At 41.9% G+C, this 23,914-nt stretch overlaps 3 protein-coding genes across 12 annotated transcripts in view; 2 read left to right on the top strand and 1 right to left on the bottom strand.

Annotated features, from left to right (window-relative positions):
- The window catches only part of Sh (Shaker), a 138,941-nt gene that overhangs the window by 34,674 nt on the left and 80,353 nt on the right, over window positions 1-23,914 (top strand). For 2 of the 10 annotated variants that reach the window (NM_167592.4, NM_167596.5), the window contains exons 1-2: window positions 13,339-13,446; window positions 14,098-14,310. The exons of 5 other annotated variants lie outside the window; for them this stretch is intronic. In NM_167592.4, coding sequence (NP_728120.1) covers window positions 14,264-14,310 — 47 coding nt within the window. In that variant the 5' untranslated portion in view covers window positions 13,339-13,446; window positions 14,098-14,263. Of the gene's footprint in view, window positions 1-13,338; window positions 13,447-14,068; window positions 14,311-16,176; window positions 16,387-16,552; window positions 16,592-23,914 lie in introns of those variants that run through there. 3 more of the 10 variants (NM_001414058.1, NM_001414059.1, NM_001169317.1) reach the window with 2 other exon arrangements.
- CG6867 (uncharacterized protein) lies at window positions 313-4,704 on the bottom strand. Its single transcript, NM_133034.6, has 16 exons — window positions 4,479-4,704; window positions 3,669-4,117; window positions 3,455-3,600; window positions 2,806-3,393; window positions 2,611-2,748; window positions 2,396-2,542; window positions 2,215-2,343; window positions 1,977-2,151; window positions 1,804-1,919; window positions 1,639-1,747; window positions 1,488-1,579; window positions 1,214-1,431; window positions 1,059-1,155; window positions 860-1,002; window positions 569-805; window positions 313-498 (listed from the first exon to the last, which is right to left on the bottom strand). The coding sequence occupies exons 2-16, from the start codon at window positions 4,097-4,099 to the stop codon at window positions 415-417; spliced, it is 2,850 nt and encodes a 949-aa protein (NP_573262.2). The 5' UTR covers window positions 4,100-4,117; window positions 4,479-4,704; the 3' UTR covers window positions 313-414.
- CG12672 (uncharacterized protein) lies at window positions 20,968-22,677 on the top strand (the record flags this gene model as incomplete). The annotated part of the gene is made up of 1 exon (NM_133033.2): window positions 20,968-22,677. The coding sequence occupies exon 1, from the start codon at window positions 21,082-21,084 to the stop codon at window positions 22,675-22,677; it is 1,596 nt and encodes a 531-aa protein (NP_573261.1). The 5' UTR covers window positions 20,968-21,081.

Here is a 23,914-nt window from a genome sequence, read left to right as displayed (position 1 = left end):
GAACTAATTAACCAAAACAGAAATTTAATCTAGAGAAAACAGAATTCAATTATATGGCATGATACGATTTGTTTGTCTGAATCGGAAGTGTTAATAAATATTTCCCCACCTGAACACACTTCACTTCAAATATATAACACTTTTTCCACTCCACCTTTTGCAAATTAGCAGTTCACACCCAACTATTTTCGCACACTTTCCCTTGCTGTGCCTTTCAATTAGTGAATTTCCAGACTTGTGAGCAAACAAATTGTGAAAACATGCCAGCGATCCCAAATATTGAACAAGAGAAATGTAGAACCATTTGCATTTGGAAAAAAAAAACAGTTTGCATTTATTTATTGTGCCTTAGACTAGTTAGATTTTGAGCCATGACTCTGCAGATCTTTAAGATCGTCTTGTGATTAGCGACTCCTAACTATTGTCGGAGATTAAACGCTGCTCATTGTAGCGTATGGGATATGTGAGTGCGTTGCCCTTGTCCCAGGAGTAGAGTTCCTAAAATATATAATATCGAATACATAGTATGTTTGTAAATAATCACAGTGAGATATTAGTTATCACTTACCACAGTCAGGGGATTGTAGCCCACGGTGGTGGTATGGCTAAAGGGATTCGAGAAGGGCAGATTCGTGTTGAGCAGCTTGCCCTTGTACAAGTCCACTACATATCGAATCTGGGTGTTCTTGTCCGTTCCCGAATCGATGGCATACAGATTGCCACACACGATGAACATCTCACCAAACTGATGATGGTCCAGGGTGATATTAAAGTTGTACTGCATCTTCAACGTCTCCGCATCCAACTGGGGAAAAATTTATCATTTGGGTGAAGTTTTTGAGGGACCCACAAACTTTACCTTGGCCACCAGCGTATTGTTGGAGTTGTAGGTGCTATAGATCACCCACAGGCCCACTTCATCCACATTGAAGTCCATGTAGTTGTAGTCCGTGGTATAAAGCCTATTCGCAGCAGCCACTCCAGCATATGGCAATTGTGTGGCTAGGGGGAATATCAATTGATAGTAATATGCATCTTAAACATTGCAAAACACTCACTTATCTTTTTCAGGCTGGTCAAGTCCAGCTTGACCACCAGATCCGAGTTTCTTTGTTGATAGTAAAACGAACCGTTAAAGACCACATGTGCATTGCCCTAATAATGAAATCAAATAAATTAGGAATGGAAAATCTTGTAACTTTTCATAACTCACATGAAAGCCTTCTTGAATCTCGTATTTCCTCCGGGGGATGCTATTCATTCGGTACTGAATGCGAGTGGTGAACTCAAACAGATTGTACGGATCGTTTTCGTTAGTGACGAACGTCTTCTCACGATCACTGTCCGGAGATGGATCTCTAAGCCAGGAGCCGAACTTTTCATTGACCACCTTGTGGAAAACGGGCTTGCCCACGGCATACAGATAGCAAGCTAATGGGTGAGATATTATATTGTATATGCTTAAGGATGTTAAGACATCTACTTACTCTTTGGTCGCTTGGGTAATCCCGGATAGCTGAGATTGCCCGTGGCCTGGATTTCAAAGTTATTCAGTATGGAGTCCTTGCACTGGTACAAGCTTCAGATATGGAGTAGATGTAAAAAAACTTATCGGGAAGTTGATTATGGAAAACCCACCTGGGATCTGGACACTGATCGCAAACGGGACACTCGCTCTCCGGCGGTCTTTGACCGTATACCTTCATGTTATTTCCCACATACGGGGTCTCACTATTCGGATCTTGGGCTAAAAAATGGGGTTATTGCAAAGATATTCAACATTTCACACATTTTGCAACTTACGTGCTATTTCAAAGTTGACCATTGTGGCATTTAGTTCATTTCGGGCCACACAATGATAGTACCCAAAGTCATCCTTACGCAGATTACTGATGGTCAAGCGCATGGTTGTCTTGAAACTAGGGAGCTTCATAATTAAAAGGGATTTCTACGGATAAGATGGTATATAAACTCACCCCTCTGGGTACGATTCAATGCCGTACTTGTCGCTGGGATCGAGGATCTTGCCGTCGTAGGCACGTTCCCAATACCTAATGGCTTCGGGGAATGCCTCCACCAAACACTCGAGTGTGGCACTGCTCTGGTATTCCGCGTAGATCATTTGGCGATACACCGATATCATGGGAGCAACTGGGGGATAGGAAGTCTCTCTGTTCATAACTAATCTACAAACTTTGCTCGCCACACACTTACATTGCACTTCCACGAGGTAGGTGGCATTTGCCACGGGAGCGATGCCATTGTTGGCAAAACAGGTGTAGGCCGCCATCTGATGTCGGGTGATATTGGTGAATCTCAGGAACTGTCCGCTGATGGAGGCCACTGAATGGAGAGGATTATAAGGGCAATTGGAAGTGGTCACACGCATACTTACTCTCTACGCCATTGACATTAATGGTGCGACCATCCTCACGTCGCCATTCCACCTGCGGTGTCGGAGTTCCCGTGGCGGTGCAGCTCAAATTCAGGGATCTTCCCTCCTCCACAATCACCGTGCGTTGGAAGTCCGGCACTTGGATGTCTTCAAGGAGGAAAATCTCGTTTTATACTTATGTATCCACCCCTTAATCCTCCCTTCGGCTAACTTACCTGTTATAGAAGGCGGTATGAGCAGATCGTTGGAGGAGCTGCCATTGGGATATTGCAGCTTCCAGGCATTGATGCCGGGCACTCCGGGTATGCCATTGGTTCCCGGCTTGCCAGGTCGACCACGTGGACCCGCAATGCCTGTCCAGAAGATAGTTACAATCTAGGAATAATCGAGGTATAAAGGGGATAACTTACCCTTGAGACCTCGTTCGCCTGGTGGTCCCTGCGCACCCTTGGGTCCCGTGATGGACAGACCATCTTTGCCATCCTTGCCGTGTAGCCCATCCTTGCCATCGCGTCCAGGCAGGCCATTCTTTCCATCAGCACCAGCGCGACCCGGTACGCCATCGAGTCCCGGCTCCCCGGGCACTCCATCCCGTCCATCCAAGCCGGCTCTTCCGGTGGCCCCGGCATCTCCCTTAGGACCGCGAGGTCCGGCGGGACCCAAATGACCCACGCCATCCACACCGGGGGCTCCCGGTAATCCCACATCACCGCGATTTCCCTTTGGACCGGGGATGCCAGGTAGACCCGGGTTTCCCGGTGGTCCCTTTGGTCCCACTTCTCCGGTTGGTCCTTGCGGTGCCGGCGGACAATAGTCCTGGGTACCCTTGCAGAAGCCCGTGATTATCTTCTCCGGAACACGGCAGTATGTGTTCAGATAGATCCACTCATCTCCGCCGGGAGCGGCGCCCTTTTGACCCGTGCGCTTACGGATCTCGGTGTCTTGCTCCTCCAAAACCTTGCGATGGTTCGGATTGAAGAACTCGATCAGCGGATCAGCTGGAGAGGTGCGAAAGGAAGAATAGTTATGTGAATTCCTAGTCAGGCTACCTGAACTTGCCATGCATGGATGCCGGAGCGGAGGAGGCGATGTCCCGGCGCATTCGTTTCCCTGTGGGACGCGTTGTGTGGCTAATCAGGTTATCCGTGAACTTGCGTTCATTCTTCAGAGGATCCCTCGATTGGGTGGTGCTACTCGCGGTGGTGCTATTTTGGGGGGTACATAATTATGTGCCAAAAACTACGGGAGCTTGAAAAGTTAGTGATCCGCCCACCTGCCAACCAATTCCTGCTCCTCCTCGATTATCCTGTTGACCAGTCTCCTTAATTCCTCTTCCGAGCGCATTAACTCCGCCTGGAATTGTACCCGGAACGATTTCGACGAATAGTTATCTTCCACCTGTGACAAGGACTCGACGTCCTGGGTGTGCGTGTAGAAGACGATTGAGAGGCTGGCCAGGATGAGGGTGAGGGCGCCCAGGTAGATGTATACCAGGGTCAAGGACTGCCTGCCCGGGCACTTACACACCCGGCAAGTGGCTCCATTGCCAACTCCGACCAACTGGTCACTGGACGCACTGGGTTCCAGGGGACGAACTGGTGGCGTTCCTTCTCCAGAATCCTCCTGCGGATCATCCTCGGCCGTCCGCCGCTTGCGCTTCTTCTTGCTGGTATTCTGTAGACTCTGGTTAACCGCCAGAAACATTTTACCGCGTTCGGGTGCCTAAACAAGTGGTAAAGTGGTCTTAGTCTAAAGTTAGTTCTTATTGAATTATAACATTTAAAATTAAAGGTTTCTTGCTTCTTATTTTCCGCAATTTTCATTTAAAATTTTCTTCGCGTGCCAATCGAAAGCAAAGGCGTCTCACAAATTTTTGATTTTCATTTATTTTGATTTATAGCCGGCGAGTGCAGTTTGAAAATAAGTTGCCATATTTATAGATCGCATTTGAAGTGATGCGTCTAAAATTAAACGACTACCCACTGCCGCTGCCGCTGGATTCAAGAGTGATTAAACTGACATAAAGCAAAAAGAAAACACGGAATTCTGATGCATTTCTCTGTTTTCCCCGCATTTTACATACTTGTATACATAAGAGCAGAGCCCCTGGCCGTACAACTTTTCACACTTTTCCTCTGGAGTCCGTTGATAGCGTGAATGCGGGTGTGAGAAAGTGCGACGGAGATGGAGGAACGAAAGAGAGAGAGAGAAAGAGCCGTTGAGCGACAGAGACAGAGAGTGTGTGTGTGCGGGAGAGAGAGAGAGAGAGAGAGCTGCCTCCGAACGCGTTGGCGTCTAATGCTCGACTGAGCGAGTTGTGCGGCGACACTTTCCTTCGTAGCGGTTTGTTTTCCACGCTTTCGCCGGCAACTTTCCCACGCATCCGGTTGGCTCTCTCTCTTTTTCCTCCTGTCCGGCTCTCTCTCTCTCAATTTGCGAGAGAGCGTCCGCGACTATATCCTATAGCTATAGCTTTACGCACATCGTAAATATATCGGAAAGACTTAAGATTCGTTTGATTTCGGTTAAGAAATCTAAAATAAAATCGCATAAATAATGTCTGGGAAATCTTCATGTTTGCTGACTAGAATCTCAATGCTAACCAAGCATATATATCTTAAAATTTATATATTCCATATAAATATGCGGGAAATCATAAGTTTGTTTAGCGAGAGAGTTAGTCGCTCTTCAATTTCACGCCTGCGCCTGAAAAGTACCTCTGTTTTTATTTCATTTCTTATATCCTGCAGTAGACACGGATATTCTTCTTTAAGAGTCCTGTTTCGCTGGACGGATGGCCGGAGGGGGGGTTTAGTTAGTGGGGGGCTTGGAAAATCAACAATGAATGCACACGGCTCAGGAGGGAAAAACTGTCTTGGCTTGATTTTGCCTCCTCGGAGAGGGAATACTTTGCGATATCCTCAACAAGTACAAAGTTTAATGGGGCAAACTTGGCCCATGGCAGCCAGAAAGTTTTCCTATTCGCAATCATGGGTTTCCCACTCAAGTTTTCCACAAGACACTCCATTTGGCATTGTATCAGGTGTGTTTTCTTTTATTTCGAAACTGCAAAGGTTGATTAGAAAATATGTATCTTATTGGTTGCCGTGGCAGGAACTTTAAATTAAAAAATGTGCATTGCTATGAATGATCCTTAGCTTTAATGATTAATTTACTATTGTATTTTTTCTTCTTAACATTTCCGAATTGTAACTCTGCTACAGATCAATCAATTTTAAATGCGCTTTAGGTATTAACTTATTTGCTGAGAATGTCAAGTTCCTGAATATTTATTTTCGGGTGCGCTCTCCAAGCTTACTTAGTAATTATCGCAATTAGCGCTTCCATTCTATCGATTCAAATTGATTGCATTTGCTCAAATAATTATATGTTATTATGTGCCATTCCGAGTGCCACTCGATTATTGTTGCCACACCTTACGCCCACTTGACCGCCCACTTGACCGCCCTCTTGACCGCCCACTTGACCGCCCACTTGTACCGCCCATCGCCCAGCAGACAGCGCACATTTGTAAGCACTTTGCGCTTAATTTGCATTTCTGTTTCTGTTTTGGAAGGCGGTGCCGAAGACCAAATTCAATTTACATTGGCCAAATGCATAGAAGAGCACGACCCAAGGGCCAATGAGCCGTAACGAGCTCGTTAACTGGATCCGGAATCTGCAGTCCGGATTCCGTGTATTCCGGGTCCAGCAACTCCAAATCGAAACCGAAACCGAAATCGAAATCCAAGCTGGACCTGGTCTTGTTCCTAAATCTGGATTTTGACCATTCACTTTGTTGCCAGCTGTGCGCTGCATTTGTTGGCCAAGTACAATGGCCAGAAAAGTGGGTGGAATGAAGCCATTCGCCGGCAAAGGCCAATGTCAGAAAGTTGGCAGCATCAGGTGCACTGAAAGAAATGATCAGTGATAGGTGGTGTTATATTATTATATTCGATTTTTTAATTATTCAAGTGAGAATTTGATCATTTCGTTGTAACGTTATCACAAAATACAACTGTTGCCACTGGATAAAATATTATATTCTTAAAATATTATTTTAATTTGGTACGCAAATATTTTTCCGTTTAGATAATATTTTAATTATAGTCGCTACATCTGACTTTAATCTATCTATTAGATCTCATATATGACTTCATATTGAACAGAATTTCCTGAAAATTACTAGCTGAGCTTTCTTAAGCTGCAGACTGCAAGTCAGTTTTGTTCACTAGCACCGACAAATTTTCCGCTGGGAGAAACTATTATCTGTTTGGGGAATTTGGCGAGTGTAAAGCCAACTGGGAGCTTGGCCAAGCTGTTTGGCGGTTTGGCAGCTAGCGTTTTCCAGGCGGGCCAATAGTTGTAAGCGGCTTAATGCCAAACATCGGCAGAGCAACAAGCCGCAAGGAAAGAAAAGCAACAAGCCAAGAAGCCAGGAGGCCAACAAGACAAAGTTAAAGCCAAAGTGAAAGCCGCATCCCAAGTCGGCAAACAACAGCAGCGAAGCCAATAAATCAAAATGTCAAGATGATGGCCTTTGAAGTGCTTTCGAGCTGACTGAGCGCTGAAGGTGAGATGAGGTGCCATGAAATGGGTCAAAGGTGGCATCTGAGCCAAGATATCCAACAGGCAACAGACATCAGCCGTCAAAAAGCAGAACACCGAGCAACGACAGCGGCCAACAGACGTCGCTTAATTTCGAACAAGCCGTGAATCTTCCCGGCAAATGACAAATTAAATGACACGAACTGTCGGCTCAAAATGCCGACATTTAGTTAGGCCCCAGCTTAGCACACACGCCCACTGGTTGGGTTTCAAATTTTGTGGTGTAGCTAAGAATATTGATTGCTATTAATGCGCTCTGACCTCGGGTCACGTTGCGTATGTGTAATAAATTTGCAAGTGGAAGGAGAACGGTATAGTAAGTAAGGAAGCAAACCAAAAGTCGGGACTCACTTAGAAAAATAAGTTCACAGGTCTTTGATTGCCATAAATGGGCTGTAATCTCGGTTCACGTTGCGTATGAGTGATAAATGCAAGCCAGATCATTTGCAATTTGAAGTGAAGAAGTGGTGCACAAAGTTAGAAAAGTAGGAAAAATATAAAAATAACCTTTTTTAGTTTTAATAATCTAAAAATTTAATTTCAATACAATTACGATTTTTTATATATTTTTATTCACTTTTAATGTGTTAACATTAAATGTTTTCTGTATATTTCCACATTTACATATGCAATATAAAAACGATATAATATTTTCATTACTGACTTACTTTCATGCAATATTTCTTATTTAAATCAATTTAATTATAGTCCTTTTTACAATTTAATTTGGCACAATGGTGCGTTGGAGTATTCATTTATTTCTTCAACTGTTTTTTCCGGAATCACTTAATCCTTTTATGAATAAATAAATCATCGTTTGTAATTGTATATTTTTGTAATGACCATTTTTTTTTCTTAATAACAACCATAAGCAGTCAATAAGTGCAACCGTGGAACTTGGTTTTTTCCCTGTGCAGCGCTTTTTTATGACCGACGTCCACTTCCAAAAGTGCATTCGGAGCTGGTTTCTTTATGGCCCAGTTAGCAATAAAACCTCCAGCTCAACAACAAAACGCTGCCAAAAATAAACAAAAAAAGAAGAAAAAAAAAAGAAAGGGGGAAGAAACAATATGCTTCACTCCCTCGAAGGACCTGAAATTGAAATTTTATTAGCATATTTCCCAGGCTTCCTTCGAGGAATTCGCCTAGCTTCAATCACGCTGATTGGAGCGTAAGGTTCCCGCACAGCAAAGGGACTAGGAAAGTGAACTTTAAAAATCTTTTTGAAATCGGAAAACTTTCGGCAAAACACAAACTATTTAAGATGTCCATTGTGAAGGATTTAAATTAGATTGATGGATTGAAAACTCACAGAGAAACATAGTCGGAATACTTAAATAGCTGATTAGAGGCGTTCAAAGGCACCAAAAAGTATGAGTTAAAATAGAATTTATGAGCTTTACGCCCATTAAATATTTAAAGAATGTGGAAGTAAATGCATACATTTATAGACGACTATATAATTTAAGGAAAATTGCATTTAATTCATGCAATAGTTGATTACTTAAAATTGTATCGTATGGTAAGAAATTAATACGGCATTCATTTGAGGAATTATTGTAAGAGTATGAAGAATAACTTTTTGAGTATCTTTTTGGGCGCGTAAAAGTCTATGAAAAATGATTCCCGGCCCTCGGATAATTGTTTAATTGCCGCCCATCGCTGGAAACGGATATGGGCGTGGCACTAGCCAGTGAAAATTCTGTCAGCATCGCCTTACCTTCATCTTCAGTTGTTTGCGGTGGGCGGTGGCGTTTTTCTGTGGTTCGTTTGCTACGGTTTGCATTTCCTTTGCATATTTATGAGGAAAAGTCGTGGAAAGCGGCCAAAACGAACAGGAACAGCATTGAACAGCATCGAGTGGCTGTGCTTATCTCCCAAAAAGGAATCAAACGGAAAACGAAAAAATTAAGGGGAAATTCGAGGCCTGCGGTGGCTTTTCCCTTCGCATTTTCATTGCGAAACGCCACAACAACAAAATCAGCAGGGGGAAAATGTTTTCAGAGTTTAACTGAAGCGTAAGAGCTAAGCTGGTTCAAGTTAATGAATTTTAAAGTACATGTTCCCTTATCTCCTTCGTTTAGTACATTAAAGTCATTGGAAAGCAGCTCGTATTTGAAAATAAATTGCTTAGTACTTAACTAAAATTATTGCTAGCAATGAGCAAATATGCAATAGTTGTACAGAATATTTTAAAAGCAGGTTTTATTATTTTTATTTATATTAATTTTAAAACTCTTTTCTTTTGTATATTTTTGTGTATAAAAAGACAATGTTACGAAGTCAGTCAAATATATATCTGTTCCTTTTTTTAAAAGTATTCTTATGCAAAAGTATATTTATTTTCAGTCGAAATCATTTTCCACTTAAGAAGAGCTACATTTTAATATCTGTAGACCGACTTTGTTAACCCGTTATCCTGCACCCTTCGTTTATTTCAATTGCGCTCCCTTTGTCTTTGTCGTTTCAATTGCCTCTGAAAAAAAAGGAGGAAAATTTGCAGAAAAAGCAGAGATGTTGGAGCTCGACTTTCGTGCGGGTGTCAAAGTGGGTGGTGCCGAGCGGTGCTGGGTGGTGCGTGGTGGGTGGTGGTGCAATCTGCCGCTGATGCCGAGCGGTGAGCACGTGTTCGCCTTTAGCTCCTGCTGAGCAACAAATGCCGACGAGCCGAGCGAATTTCGTTGTCGCTGCCGACGTCGCCGTCTCTGCTGCTGCCTCTGCCTCTGCCGGCGTCGACGTTGCCTGTTGAAAACTTCGAAAACTCAGTAGCAGCATTGGAAATTCGAAGAAGTGTAAAAAAAGCTCTCGACAAATGCTTTAGGGCTTGCAAAAGCTTCGGGTTCCTTCAAGTTTTTCCGCTTTTAAGTTTTTTAAGTATTAATGCAAAGCAGGTACTCAAACCAAAAACGAAAGAAATTTTAAGCAACCGATTCGAGTTTATAACCATGTGTGTAACGGTCATTATACCCGATAACAACCGATTCAAATTCGAAACAAACTAAATGTGAAGCAAAACTAGATATTTTTGTAGCAAAAATCGAATTTGTACTCGTAGTTCTAATTAAAATCATAAAAATGGGGTACTTAGAAAAACGTCGGTGCTTTTTTCTTGTTGGCTGTATGTCGTCATCACCTACATACGTATGTACATATGTAGTGACTGACCTTTTTTGGGAAGCACATTGACGTCATGAAGCGAAAAGCTTCACCTCGATCTACGACCATTTGATGTGAAAATGTGAGCATGCCAGTGTGTGGTGAAAAGCGTCACAATTGCACAAAAGTCACGTTTTTAGCCTTTTATCCCTTTAGCCTGGATTGTGTCAATGACCTTTTGGCCAACGGAAACGCAGTGAAAGGAAAGAAAATGGCTAGGAGCTAAAAAGAATCATGGCAAACGAGGTCATGGGGTCACTGCGGCTGTGACGTCAGTGTTCCCAATTACAACCTGAAAAATATAAGCGGGACACTGCGAGAAACGAGGTTGCTAATGAGCATGATCTCAGCAATATATGAATATGATATATATTCCCTAAGTCCTAGTATATTTATTAATTGACTGAACTAGTTATAGTTAGTTACCTTATTAAATTTTGGCTTTTACAAATTTACAAAAACTAATTCTGTGCTTACATTCTTCTTTTTTTCTAATTTCAGGTGAGTAAAAACCCCTATAAAGACTTCTAAATAATACTTACTTACAAGATGAGCTTAGCCAAGCAAAGGTTTTGGATCTATAAATATCCTTGTACATTATTATTAGGTAAACGTTGTTAAATCTAGTTTTTTCAAATATTCTATCACTCAACTTTATTTGTTTTCATGAATCATCACTTTGAACCCTTAAAAAGGTGCAACAAATTTTAATTTAATTTAATTTAATAATTTTAATATACTAACCCGACGATCTTTACTTTAGTGTAAAGGAAGGTCGGAAAAGCGTATTTATACCTGTAAAATTTTCCCGGAAATACAACGTATCTTTTTCTTTTACTAAAGCACGGAAATAGTGCCCAAAGAAATGGTTTGCGGCTTATTCACTTGGCAGATGATGATCCATTCGGATGATCCATTCATTGCGATCCATCATCGGCGCAGTCCCTCCTCAACATTTTCCCAACATTTTCTGCCACCTACATTATTTCCCACCACCGATTTTCCCAAAAATTCTCATTGCTCGCACAAAACGTTTTTCGAGCGAACATCATCAGCAGCAATCAATCGGCAAATGAAAGGAATTCGGAATTGTGAAAATGCATTAAAATGTTTTTCTCGCGGAAATTCACCCATCAAACCACCCACTTGGCCCGGGGTGCGGGGTTCTTTTTTGTGCGATTTAAATTTTAAACAGGGTATGCAACATTTTCATTAAAATAAAGTCCCACGAGAAGTTGATAACAAATACGTATTTAACTTTATATAAAAGTATTTAACTTGCATATGTAATGAGAACAACATATCATACTTTTCGATATTGTTGTATTACTGTTGTTATATTTGTTTAAATATTTTGAAAATAGCAAGTAAGCAAGTGCTTAGTATCTACTATTAATGGGTACTTTGGGCTTCGATTGCCCGATTGCTGACCTTCCTCTTTGTTAGTCCTCGATCGTTTTTATGGTTTATATGTTGCTTTCTTGGTGAGTTTTCTTTTTTAAACAAATAGAGAAGAGCAGTAAAAACGATATTGTCGACAATTGACGAAAACAGGGCTACATGGTCGACGGCTCTTTACGCAATCTTCGCTTTTCGCCTCTTGTGAGTGAAATTGAAATGAAAATGAAAAACGAGTGAAGGTCGCAGTGAAAATGTGTTAAATTATGTGTGTTTGTGTTGTTAATCTGGAGACGCGATTTAAACGCATTTATAAGTGTATTAACATTTGTGTTTTGTGGCCCATGCACTTTGTTTTGGTTGCTGCTTTCCATCTGCCATCTGCTGAATGCAAATATTTGTGATTAATTGATATTGTGCAGAAATTGCACTTTGCATTTGCGTCGATTTGCCGATTTGCCAAACGGAAGATGAAAATCACTCGTGCATGCCGTGCCATCTTGCCATCATCGGAAAACGTTGCCCATTTTCCTGGGCATTTTTGCCATCGATTTTCTGTTGCATGTCATTTGTGTAATCGATATTCCCCCATAAAACAAGCATTGCCTGTCTGTTTGTTTGATTTTTTGTTTGTCAAATACTTGGCTGGGTTTCGTTGCCGTGATTATTTGTGTCCTCCTGCCCGCCCACTTGTTGCTCTCGGATCTTTTGAGGGTTCGAGGCATTTTGGACCAAGGCCGAGGACAGTCATCCGTCGCCCCCTAACCACACCTCCCACGTTTTCCGCTTTCCCCCCAAAAATCCTCAAATGCAATTCGAGAATGGTTCACAGGGCTGTTGGCCATGGCACTAAGTGATTGGTTAACGATTTGGGTAAATACTTCGTTTATGCGCTCAAGGTTTTGGTATTATATTACTTTTATTTTGTAGAGTAAAGAAATTAAGAGTAATATTTGTTTTCTTTTATTTTTATACATTTTAAATAGTGGTAGTGAGAAAATAAGAAATGGCATTGTATTTTTACAAACACATTGCCGATATTCAAATATCATAAGAGTAAGTCACTTTTCTGACAATTCACGTACTCTAACCACGCATAAACGAGTTTTCTGACCGCTGTTTCTTTGGGTCGCCGCTGGCCGTTGACGTTGCAAACAATTTGCGTGAAAAACACTTTTCACACAAACGCATTGCCAGATAGACAGTTTGAATCCCACTCACCCACAATTCTCAGACATTCAACATTCGCATTTTCAAATTGCTACAGTAAATATTATCGCCTATGTGACGTATAAGGTGGATGCGAAGGAACATATTTTCCAAACACCTTAGATGAAAATTTATGGCCGTTTAAAATATAATATATTTTGCATTAACAAGATGCTTTATAATTGGCACAACTTTTTGTACTAAATTTAGAGATAAACGTTGATGATATTATTAAATTGTTAGTATTACTTTACAAAATATATTATATTATACATATATAAAATATATTTTCATGTAATTATTAAGCTTATATTTCATATTATGTTGGTAAATGATAAAAGTTTCCAAAGTTTCCTAGAGATCGAAATGTGTTTTTTTTTTTCTTTACGATTTGCTGTTTTCAACTATATGTTAATGGTTGCACTACTGCTTTCTTATAACCTATACGTACTGTATTAGGATCGGTATATAAACTGGATATTCCCGATGCTGCCGGCGTCGCTGCCTCTGCCGCTGTCTGGCGCGACTGCGACGCCGGCAGCGTTTTGAGGCCTGCGAGCAGAGCGATTTTCAGTACCGCGCACGCCGGTGATCGCTTCGCACTTGTTTAAGCAAAAAATAAATATTTTAACAATACCAAAAAATATAAATACTACAAATACAAAATATAGAAATAGCGGGTAAATTCTTGATCATTTTTTTGTTGTTGTTGTTGTGAGTGCATACGATGATCGTGCAGTGAAAAGTGAATGATCCGAAAATCATCGTCTTCGGGATTTTCATGTGAAAGGAAAAGTGTCGCGTTGGTCGTTTTTGTTGTCATTCTCGTTGATGACGTTGTCAATCTGCCAATGCCCCTCCTTCTCTCTCTAACGATATGTAGCCCTCTCTTTCTGCCACACATTGGCCAGAAAGTTATATGTAAAATTCTTTATTTTTTGTGAGTGCTGTTCTGTTGGTTTTGTTTTTTTTTTTTTTTTTCACCCAATGTTGTTTCTTTTTTGTTGTTATTTGTGTGAGCCGCGCGGGGCGGTGGAAAATGTGAAAAATGTGCGCGACAACTGCGGCCCCGCCCCCTCGAGCGCCCCTCGCCACACCCGGCCTCTGCCAGCGGCGACGCCGACGTCGCTGCCCGCTGCGTGGACAACAAATAAAGTGAAAAATAAATGAAAATTGTTTCGTTTCATTTCTTTTGTCATTTGAATATAAATAAGTATATATCTAGACGTCTGTCTATTTGTCTCCCCTCACAATCGTATATATATATATATATATATATGTATATACTCGTATGCGAACGCATATCGGCTGATCTATATACGGACCTATAGAATCTTAAGTGTTTCCCGACTTGCCAGCGAATAAAAAGGAAAATCCAGACAGATTTGGAAAAGCGATTAAAAGACGCCTAAAAAAGAAAAACAAAATCCCAGTGGAGATCAAAGTGCACGTGCAGAGAGAGAAAAAGTGGAGTAGGTCGATGAATGGATTGCCTGTATGGCACACATCACGACGACGCACGGCAGCTTAAGCCAAGCGACAAGGTAAGCGTACCGCCTTCCGTACCGCCTCTGCCACTGCCACTGCCACCGCTGCCTCTGCCGCCGTCGCTGCTTCAGTCGCCGTCGCTGCCGCCGCAAAAGATCATGATCGATGGGATCTATCAGATCTGTAAATCGAAAGTCATAGATTTTCCACCCTATCGGTAATGTCGATATAATAAATTTCGCATTTAGAATTAAGTACCTATAGATCGTGTTGTGAACTTAAAAATTTCAATATTTCAATATTCATTTTGTTAAGATCAATATTAAAGAGGAAAGAATGAACATTTCTGTAAAATTCAGGCCGCTTAAATACGAATGTCCTTCTTAATATTATTATTACATATAATAATAATAATACATATTTTAAACACATCTTCAGATGAAACACTTAGTGAAAATTGCATATAACTTTCAAACGTTGTTTTCAGTGTTTCAGTTCTTGTAACTAAAAAATTAATCATATTGAAATCAAATGCAATAGAAACAAGTGGTTTGTTGTGTTTTCCAAGCTATTAGCGATATAATTAAAAAAAAGGTCCTTAGTCAGCGTGATTTGGGCTTATGAACTAGTCGTCCCCCTTTACCTGGAAAATCTCGTTTCCACATTGTTTCGTTTTAGTTTGCCACGCGATTTCAGACTTTCATTTTCTTTTCATTTCCATTTTTTTTTGTTGCACGCGCCTCGGCCAAATCGTTCTTTTTTCATTCTGCATTTAAATTTGGTTTTATTATTTTCTAAATATTTACTCTGGAGCGAGCATTTAGCATTTACGACTGGGAAATATGTGCAGGTGCCTCGGGGCAACGTTTGAGTTATGATCTGTGGCATCAAGCCCCCAAAATAGTTGATCAGATGATCCATATCTACGGTCATGTCTATCTATATTCACATTACCATCCAACCTCGGATTGCAGAAATGTTAAACTATTTAGGTTTTCCTCCGTTTCTGTGTATTATGTTATAGTTATTAGCTTTCTGCTGCCATCGATTGGCGTGTCGGCTAATTAACGTGGTTCACAAGCGCATATGCCGAAAGAGACGGACTGCGTGTGCGAGTGGGAGGGCAGACTGGTGATGATTATTAAGAAGAAGGGTCAACCTTGGCGGCGACTTAAAATGCGCTAACAAGCGGACTCCCATGTCTCCCAGGTCTTAGCTCACCAGCCCCCGTTAACCTCTCCCTGTTAGCGCCATAATTTCTCTCTCGCTGACCACTTTGGTCATTTCTCACTCTCATTCACCTCGTTATAACCCGTAAAACGCGCTCTTTCTACACCTTGGAGACGCTCTGCTCTCGCGAATTTCCTACTTTGGCCAAAGCCGTTTGAAAATTAAATTAGAAAGCATGACTGCTAGCTTGGTGTTCGAACCAACCAGTTAAATACACTAACTAATTCACCACTTAATTTATACGTTATTTGAAAATTGACTTACAAAAGTTTAAAAAATAAATGAAGAGCAAGCATCTTATAAAATAAATGATAAGATAAAAGATAAAATTTCCTGTGAATTAACCTGTGGTTAATTTCTTTGTATAGAGATAATAAATTTGATGTTTTTACAAATAATTTTTAATGCAGTACGTGCAATTGTACAAATAGTTAGTTTTAAAAAGATTAACTATACATATTTTATAAGATATTCTTAAACTAAAGGTGACCTTTAACCCTGGGTTTAAAATTCATGAATTTCTTTCTGAAAATCACAAAAAATTTTTGAAAAATGATAATGTTTGAGGAAAAGGTAGACAGCTACGATCGTTGGTGTCTTTGTGGACCACCAAGTCGAGCTGGAACCACCGAACCACCGCACACCACCCACCACCCACTGTCGCAGTGGCTGTGTCAGCCCGCCACGCTGTTGCACTTTCAAGTGGCGCGCGCGCCCGTACACATCGCTTCCACATAACCAAAAAAAAAAAAATATATATATATATCAAAAAAAAAAAAAAAAATTCAGTAGATTTCGAGCGTCTCGTTGGGCCCCAAAAAATTCACAAAACTGGTTTCTGGAATTATGCATGCGGCGCCACATGTGCGCTCGCCAGCAGAGATGCGTCACAAGAAGAAGAGGTAGTGAGCTTCTGACTCCAATCTCGATTCTCCGGAGAATCGAGACTCGGTGAACTCAGAATCCAAACTCTCGTTTTGCCTATGATTTGCTAATTTTTTCAAATATTTTTTCCAATGTGTGTGCTGTGTGTGAAATTGGATATGATTCTCATTGGAATGGAGACAGGCAAAAGCAGTTTGTCATGCAGGATAATTTTAAAATGATGTAAATATGTGCCAAGATTTTTGACTTTTTCTTAGAGTCACAGTGTAACTTTGGTATTGATTACAGTAGTATAAAATTGCTAAACAATAGAACAGTACGATTTATTAATTGAGTTTTCTACTCAGTGAATATGCTATTGTATTTGAGAGTAGTGAATCTTAATAACTACAAAGTTTGAATTTTCCTTTCATTTATCAAAGATCATTAATTTATTCGCATAATTATATTACAAATATTTATTGCTAGATGAGCTCTTCTTTGCTCACTCATGATTCGGAATATTGAATCTCAGTTTCATCACTTATTTCTTTTGGCGGTGTATATATTGTATGTGCCATCTCTCCACTTTGTGGGCCATTCGGGATGTTTCGAGTTGGCAGTTGAAGTGGCAAAGCGGATATGTTAGACGTCACGAAACAATCCCATCAGGCTCTCCTTTTCGTCCTTTGTGAGTGTGGTGTGTGCCTTTTGATTGCCACAGCCTTGACGTGAAGCGGAAATATTTGCCCAGCACTTTTCGTCTTTGGTTTTTCTTTGTTCGGTTTCCATTTTCCGCTGCTGCTCTGTTTTGTTTTCACGAACATTTTTTAATTGATTTGCCTTTGTTTGGCTGTCGTTTTTGTTGTCGTTGTCGCCTTCACCGTGGCCATGACCAGTTAGCCGCAAAAACAACCGCCTCTTCACTTTCCCCCACCGTAATTTCCTCCAACTTTCTTTCTTTCATTTATTATTATTATTATTTTTTTTTTTTCGTTTTGGAACACACACGCACACGGCTCTCCGTCTTTGAGTGTGTGAGTGTGAGGAGTGAGCGAAGAAAAGGCCATCAATTTTGTTATTTTTAGCATGCAAATCGTTCTGTCAGCCTTCGGGGCAAATGACTTGGTCGAGTTGGTGCCTTCATCCATCTGACATCCAGCTGGGCAAGCAGATGCCCCCGGATTTTCTAGCTTTCCAGCTTCACAGCGTCCCTGCCATGCAATCCGATGCACTCGCTCATGGCTTTTGTGCCGGATATTATTTGCTTGGCTTTCACCTCCATCGCCAGGAAATCTGTGTCTCACTGTGGCAAACATTTGATCAATAATATTTTGGAGTAGCCCCCTCCGGAAAACACTTTCGCCATTCTCCTCACGTGCCGTGACTGCTTATTAGCCATGAAGGTTACCAGCACCAGCTGAGTTAAGTTTTGTTCACAGTGAAAAAATGTGTTATTAAAAATAACATTTAAGAAAAGTGAAGCTTTGTGGAAAAAGAAGGAATAAGAACATTTTTGGTCTTAGCTGAAAGCAACGTAATGGTCCAAAAAGGAAACTTTAAAAAGTGATTGGCATTAACCAGTCAGCTTTTCGCTGAGTGTTTTTGCTTCAGCTTTTGCCACATGGTCGTCGCGCATGCAACCCAGAGCAACCCACCCTGCCCCACTTAACCACTGAACGACCGACCACTGACACTGGGCCAGGGCAATTTGCATGGCAACAACGGCAAACACACGCCGCATATGAACAGCACAAAGAGCCGGCCGTGATCCATGGGCCAACATTGCGTATGCGTCATATGCTCAATGTTGCTCCGTTCGTCGACAAATTGCAATCGCACATGCAATTGAATTCCATTCCAGTTCAGTTCAGTTCAGTTCAGTCCATTCCATTCTCAGCACCCGGCAACAATTGTCCTTCGTCCTTGGCAACACCCTGCCAGCGCCCAGTGGTGGGGTAAATGATATTGGAATTTAAATTTGAATTTGATTCGGAATATGAATGGGTGCTCGGATTTAACGAGCTTGCCGCTGAATTCATGGCGCAAATTAGGCAAATGGCAATGGGCTAGCTAGACCACACACTCGACTTGTGCTTATATAAATCAAGCTTTTCATGGGTGGTACATCAGGGTTTGGATTAATTTTAAAAAGGAACAGAATTCCTAATTCAGGGCCACGCTGAAAATAATTTAGAAGCCAACTGCTTTTTTGTACGCAAGCAAGAGTACTTAACTTTATGATGAGATTTAGACTTACCTTATTTATTGTTGATTGGGATTTATAAATATATTTTGTATGAACTGTATTTCTCAATTTAATGTTCAATCAATTTTTTTCTTACTTCATGGGCAAATAATAGTATGTTGTACTTTTCACTAGCTTCCATTGCTTTTACATTAAAGTTGGCCTTGATTTCTCGCCGTGCATTGTTGGTGCTGCTGCTGCTGCTTCACACACATTAACATTAATCGTCATGCAAACGCACACATACCCACACACACATAGCACACACGGCACTCACACAGCGAGAAAGTTACGAAACCGAGGGACCAGCAAACGAGCAAAACAAACTACGAAAATGACGAACGCGACAACGACAACACAGCGACAACACAACGACAGCAAAGCGACTGCGGCAACGACGACGACGCGAAGCCGAATTGAAATGTTGCCCTCGGCTGTCAGACACTCACACTCAAATCCACACACACACTTGCGTTCGCACAAGCTGGGGCAAGATTATAGGATTTAAGATAGCAGCAATCGCACGAAAATATCTAAAGTTCTTCCAGTTGAAGTAGATAAAATGTATATGCATTTTGGAAAACTCGCTGTGTTGCCATTAATTAAACTTCGGCCTAAGAAATCATTGAAAAAAAGTTACAATTTGGTCTATTGAGTAGGTTAGTATCAATTGCATTTCGGTGTTACAAATGGGAAAGTATTAAATAGATTTTGGTCAAACTATTGAACTACTCTCTGAGTAAATATACAAATTTGATCAAATTTTTTAACCAAAATGTATATGGGAATATATGATATAATAATTTTTGAATTACTTTAACAATATATTTGCAAGCCCTTGAAAGTATGCTACGCTTTTAGCCGCAACTGTTTACCATACACTCGTAACTCGAAGTTCACGAGCTTTGGCCCTAGTTGTTCTTGCGAGTTGAGTTAAAGTCGGGCTGCCAGCATATGTGTAGTTGTGCATATGTCTTAGTGCACTGGCGTGTGTGTGTGTGTGTGTTGCCACCATCTGCAGCATTTAGTTAAGTTAAGCAATGAAGTGAACCCAACTGAACCGAAACTGGCCGAAATTGAAACGACGACAACAGCGATGAGGAATCGTTGCCATGCCTATACTATATAGAATATCTTCATATATATATATTTATGTATATGTTTGAGTATACTTATGTGTGTGTGAACGGTTCAAGTGGTGCTGCTGCTGGCTTAGATTCCCGTGCTTTTCTTTTTTTTTTTATGAATTTTTTTCGGTGCCGTTTCTGGCTTTTGGTTCTGGTTTTTGGCGAATAGTTTGTCCCGGCCAGCCAGCCAGGAAGCCAGTTAACAGGGCTCTCTCTTTCTCTCTCTCTCTCTAACTAGCTCTCGCTCGCTCTCTGTCCTGGCGAGTGTGTGTGTGTGTGTGTGTGTGCGAGTGTGTGCGTGAGGCAACTTCGTTGTTGCTAGTGGCATTGCTGCTGCCACTTCTGCCACTGCCACTGAAACTGCTGCTGCTGTTGGCTTTTGGCATTGTCAACAACGCGGCACAAAGTTCATACAATTGTGACACGCGGCGCGTTAAGCACGTGGCTCTGACTGATAACAGAACTCTGTCTGTCTAAATCAAATAAAAATTAATAAAAATCATTTAAAAAATGCCGCGTAAAAACAGCCATTTTTTTAAGTAATTTTTTTTTTGCAAGTGTCCTGCGGTGCTGCGTAAATGTGCGTGCCAGTGATAAGCTTCATTGACCTCCTGACCCCACTGTCTGTGATTTTTGTTCGAGTGCCGCGAGAGAAAAGTGCGTGAAAGGTCCGGGAAAACTGAGCGATTAGCTAACGTCTGGCCATAACCGTTTAGTAGTCGCCATTTGCCATTTACCAGCAATCGGAGCAGTGCATTCAACTCCATTTGGATGCCATCCAAAAGAAGATACATGAATTGTAATATGTAAAAGGAGGGTCTTTAAAGGAGTCATAGCAAACGAACTAGCATAAATGTATATATAACTAAATCAAACAAATCTATGCACAATAAACACCTAGAAGCAATTTAATAACATCAATAAATGTAAAGTTAAACACTGTTAAACGGTTAAAAACAAATAAACTAATAGCCACTGCACCGTAACTAGAATTTACCGAAGAAAAAGTTATGAAGTGAACTTAAAATCTAACGAAATAAAAATAAATTATTAAGTTTAATTTAGAAAACCAAAGATGTTATATTTCATTAAATCTTAAAGATTTCACTAGTTTGTGATATTACACCACGAGAACATAAAACTTTTCTCAAAATAGCTTACTAGTGAAACGAAGTACCTCCCTTAAAAATGTTAATAAGTGTTCACTATCATTATTAAAAAGTAAATGAGCTATCGAGCACATATAATTGAAGTAAATGTAATATAATGATTGGGTTATTAAAAATGAGCTATAAACATTAATGAAGTATATTTAAAATCGAGAACTTAACGCAAAAAGGCGTCAAACAACCACAGCAATGAGCAGCAACAATGGCAACGATCATTCGCAACAGCAGCAGCAGCAGGCGACGCCTGCCACATCAGTTGCAACACCAGCTGCAGCAGCAACAACCACTGCCCCTCCGGAGGCTAGTGCACCTGGATCCGGATCAGGATCGGGATCGGGATCACAGGCATCGCGACCTGCAACGGCGCCTGCACGCTCCAGCAGCAGCAGCAACAACAACAATATTGCCACCAGCAGCACCAGCTTTTACAGGGTCAACCTGAGCAACACGAACAGCAGCAGCATCAACAACAACACCACCAGCTGCAGCAGCAGCAGCAACAACGCTAACCAAGCCAGCAACAACAATCACCATGAGAGCAGCAACAGCACATTGGTGGTCAACACGAGCAGCACTGCATCAGCTGGTAGCACGGCAGCAGGAGGAAGCACTACAGCTGGAGCAACTGCATCATCAACCGCCACCAACAACAACCACATTTATGTGAATCCGCACAGCTACGACAGCAGCACCACCGGCAGCGTGAGTGGTTCCACGGCAGTTATGCTGCCACTGCCACTGAGTCTCCCGCTTAACCTGCAACATCAGCCATCGGCAGCAGGAGCAGCAGCAGGATCAGCATCTCTCGACTCGCAACAGCAAAATCCGCTGGGTGGCAGCAATACGGGCGCCATTAGTCGCATTGGAACCATGACCGGAACTGGCACGTCCACATCCACAACCCTAAGCACCCTGAATACATATCTCTTTCCCTGTGGCGCCGACTCGGCCAGCAGTTGCGATCTGGACAGTAACTTCAGCCAGATGCTGGGCGCCGGCAGTGAGGGTGGCGCGAGCAGTTCCCTCAGCCAGACGACAGCGCCGGCGGGTGCGGGTTTGGGATTGGGCGTGCAGCTAGGGCTGGGCTTCATCAACAGTCGGCGGCGCATCAGGCGGCTATTCGGTGTGGGAGACATGGTGCCGCCGGTGGCAACGCCCACACCCTATGCAGCCGCCCTCAGGCGGCGCAGTTCGCAGTTGGTGCAAATGACCAAGAAGCGGGAGAAGGAACTAGAGGATCTGGAGCAGCAGCAGAGAATAGCAACGGTAGCCTCGGCCAATGCCGCCTTCCTCGAGCGCCGCGAGCAGCAGCAGCAGCAGCAGCAGCAGCAGCAACAGCAGCAACATCTGCAACAGACGCAGCAGCAGCAACATCTGCAGTTCGCCTTCAATCCATTGCAACCTGAAGCTGGGAAAAAGAAGAAAAAGAAGCCACCTGGACCGCCGGCGCACACGAGACAGCAATCATCGCGAACCATGGACGATCCAATGATGAATCGACCCAGGAAGAGCACACCTGCGGCCAGCAAGAAGAAGGACAACCCCTATGAGAAGTACCCATCACCAAAAATCCAAAAGCACCCACCGCTCTTAAGCCTCACCTATACGAAACAAAAAATGATAAAAAAAAAAACAAATATCAAAATATCTATGAAAATTATGCGGCAAAACAAGTGCTTCTATTACCATTTGATTTACGCCATTTGCTGCAATTCGTTTGATTTTCTTGCTTGTAACGATTTGAATAAAACGATTAAGAATACCTGCAAATACATAGTATTTTAATTAGTTTGAATACCGCTTTGCTTTATCGCTTCTCAATGCTTTTTCGCCTTGTTGATTCTACTCGCCTCAAGCACCAAAGTTGCAAATTTAATTTTATGCCCATGTGACACTAGTTGCAACGTAGCGAAATTTGACAAAGCTTGAACTTATTTAAAACCTTTGCCATTTAAAATGAATTCGTAATTGTTTTAATTTGCTTTCCAAATTTTGAAATGGTTTACAAATGCTTTAATCAAGTCAAGTCGATTGAAATCTGAATAGACTGGTGTAACACCTCTCATACATTCGACAAAATTAAATTGATAGGAATTATAAGCGAGTGCCACATGGGCATAATTAGCTTGCTCACCGAGATTTAGCCGTCCCACAGGGCGAATGCGTAATGTTCGCAACAGCGGAAAATGCCAAAAGATGGCAGGGAGATGCGACGTTTTTGGCTTGGGGTCAGAAACAGAGCCAAGTTGCCGCCAAGTCAATGCCCGAAAGTCAGACACAGAAACCGTAAATGAATCCAGAATCTATAACCGAATCTGAATCAACAGACAGTAGACGGCGCCAGCTCCAAACTCTGGCTACAAAAAAAAAAAAAAATAAAATAAAAATAAGCACACTGGGTGCAAAAAACAAGTTCTGAAAAGTTCGCAGGGACGACGAAGGATGGCGAGAAATAAATGCGTAGTCATCTGTGCGTCTAACTGGAGCCAGCATAAGTCAGTGTCCTGGCGATTGAGCTATCCTTACGGCCAGCAAACGTTACGTATACGCCACCGAACCGGAAGAAATGGCTGCTTCCTCCTTTGCGATGGCAAATGACGACGGTTAATTGCCGTAGGTCAGCACAAATCCTAACTCTCAACTGAGGAATCTTTGACAGCTGTTTTGTCCCCCCCCCCTTGCCCCTTTTGATTCTGGGACTTTGGTTTATTTAGTCATATATATTTACCGCCTTTATGTAATGCCTTGGCTTTCTGGGCACTGGAATGGGGTGTGGAATTGCTTTAATGTGGCTTGCGTGTCGCTGTGGATTTTTGTTGTGCCCTTTGTTGCTCGGCTTTCGTTTCTCCTGCTGCTAAAAAGGAATTTATGTCAATGCCAGAAGCGACAAACAACAAACAGCGAAACAGCAGCAAAAAAACAATAACAGAAGCGAATATTATAATGGAATAACGGCGGGCGGGGTGCATGTGTGTGTGTGTGTGTTTGTATATGTGAGTGTGGGGGCGGGTGAAATCGGGAG

Source organism: Drosophila melanogaster, chromosome X (assembly GCF_000001215.4).
Source record: "Drosophila melanogaster chromosome X".
Taxonomy (NCBI): domain Eukaryota; kingdom Metazoa; phylum Arthropoda; class Insecta; order Diptera; family Drosophilidae; genus Drosophila; species Drosophila melanogaster.
This window is presented reverse-complemented; position numbering and strand designations above follow the sequence as displayed.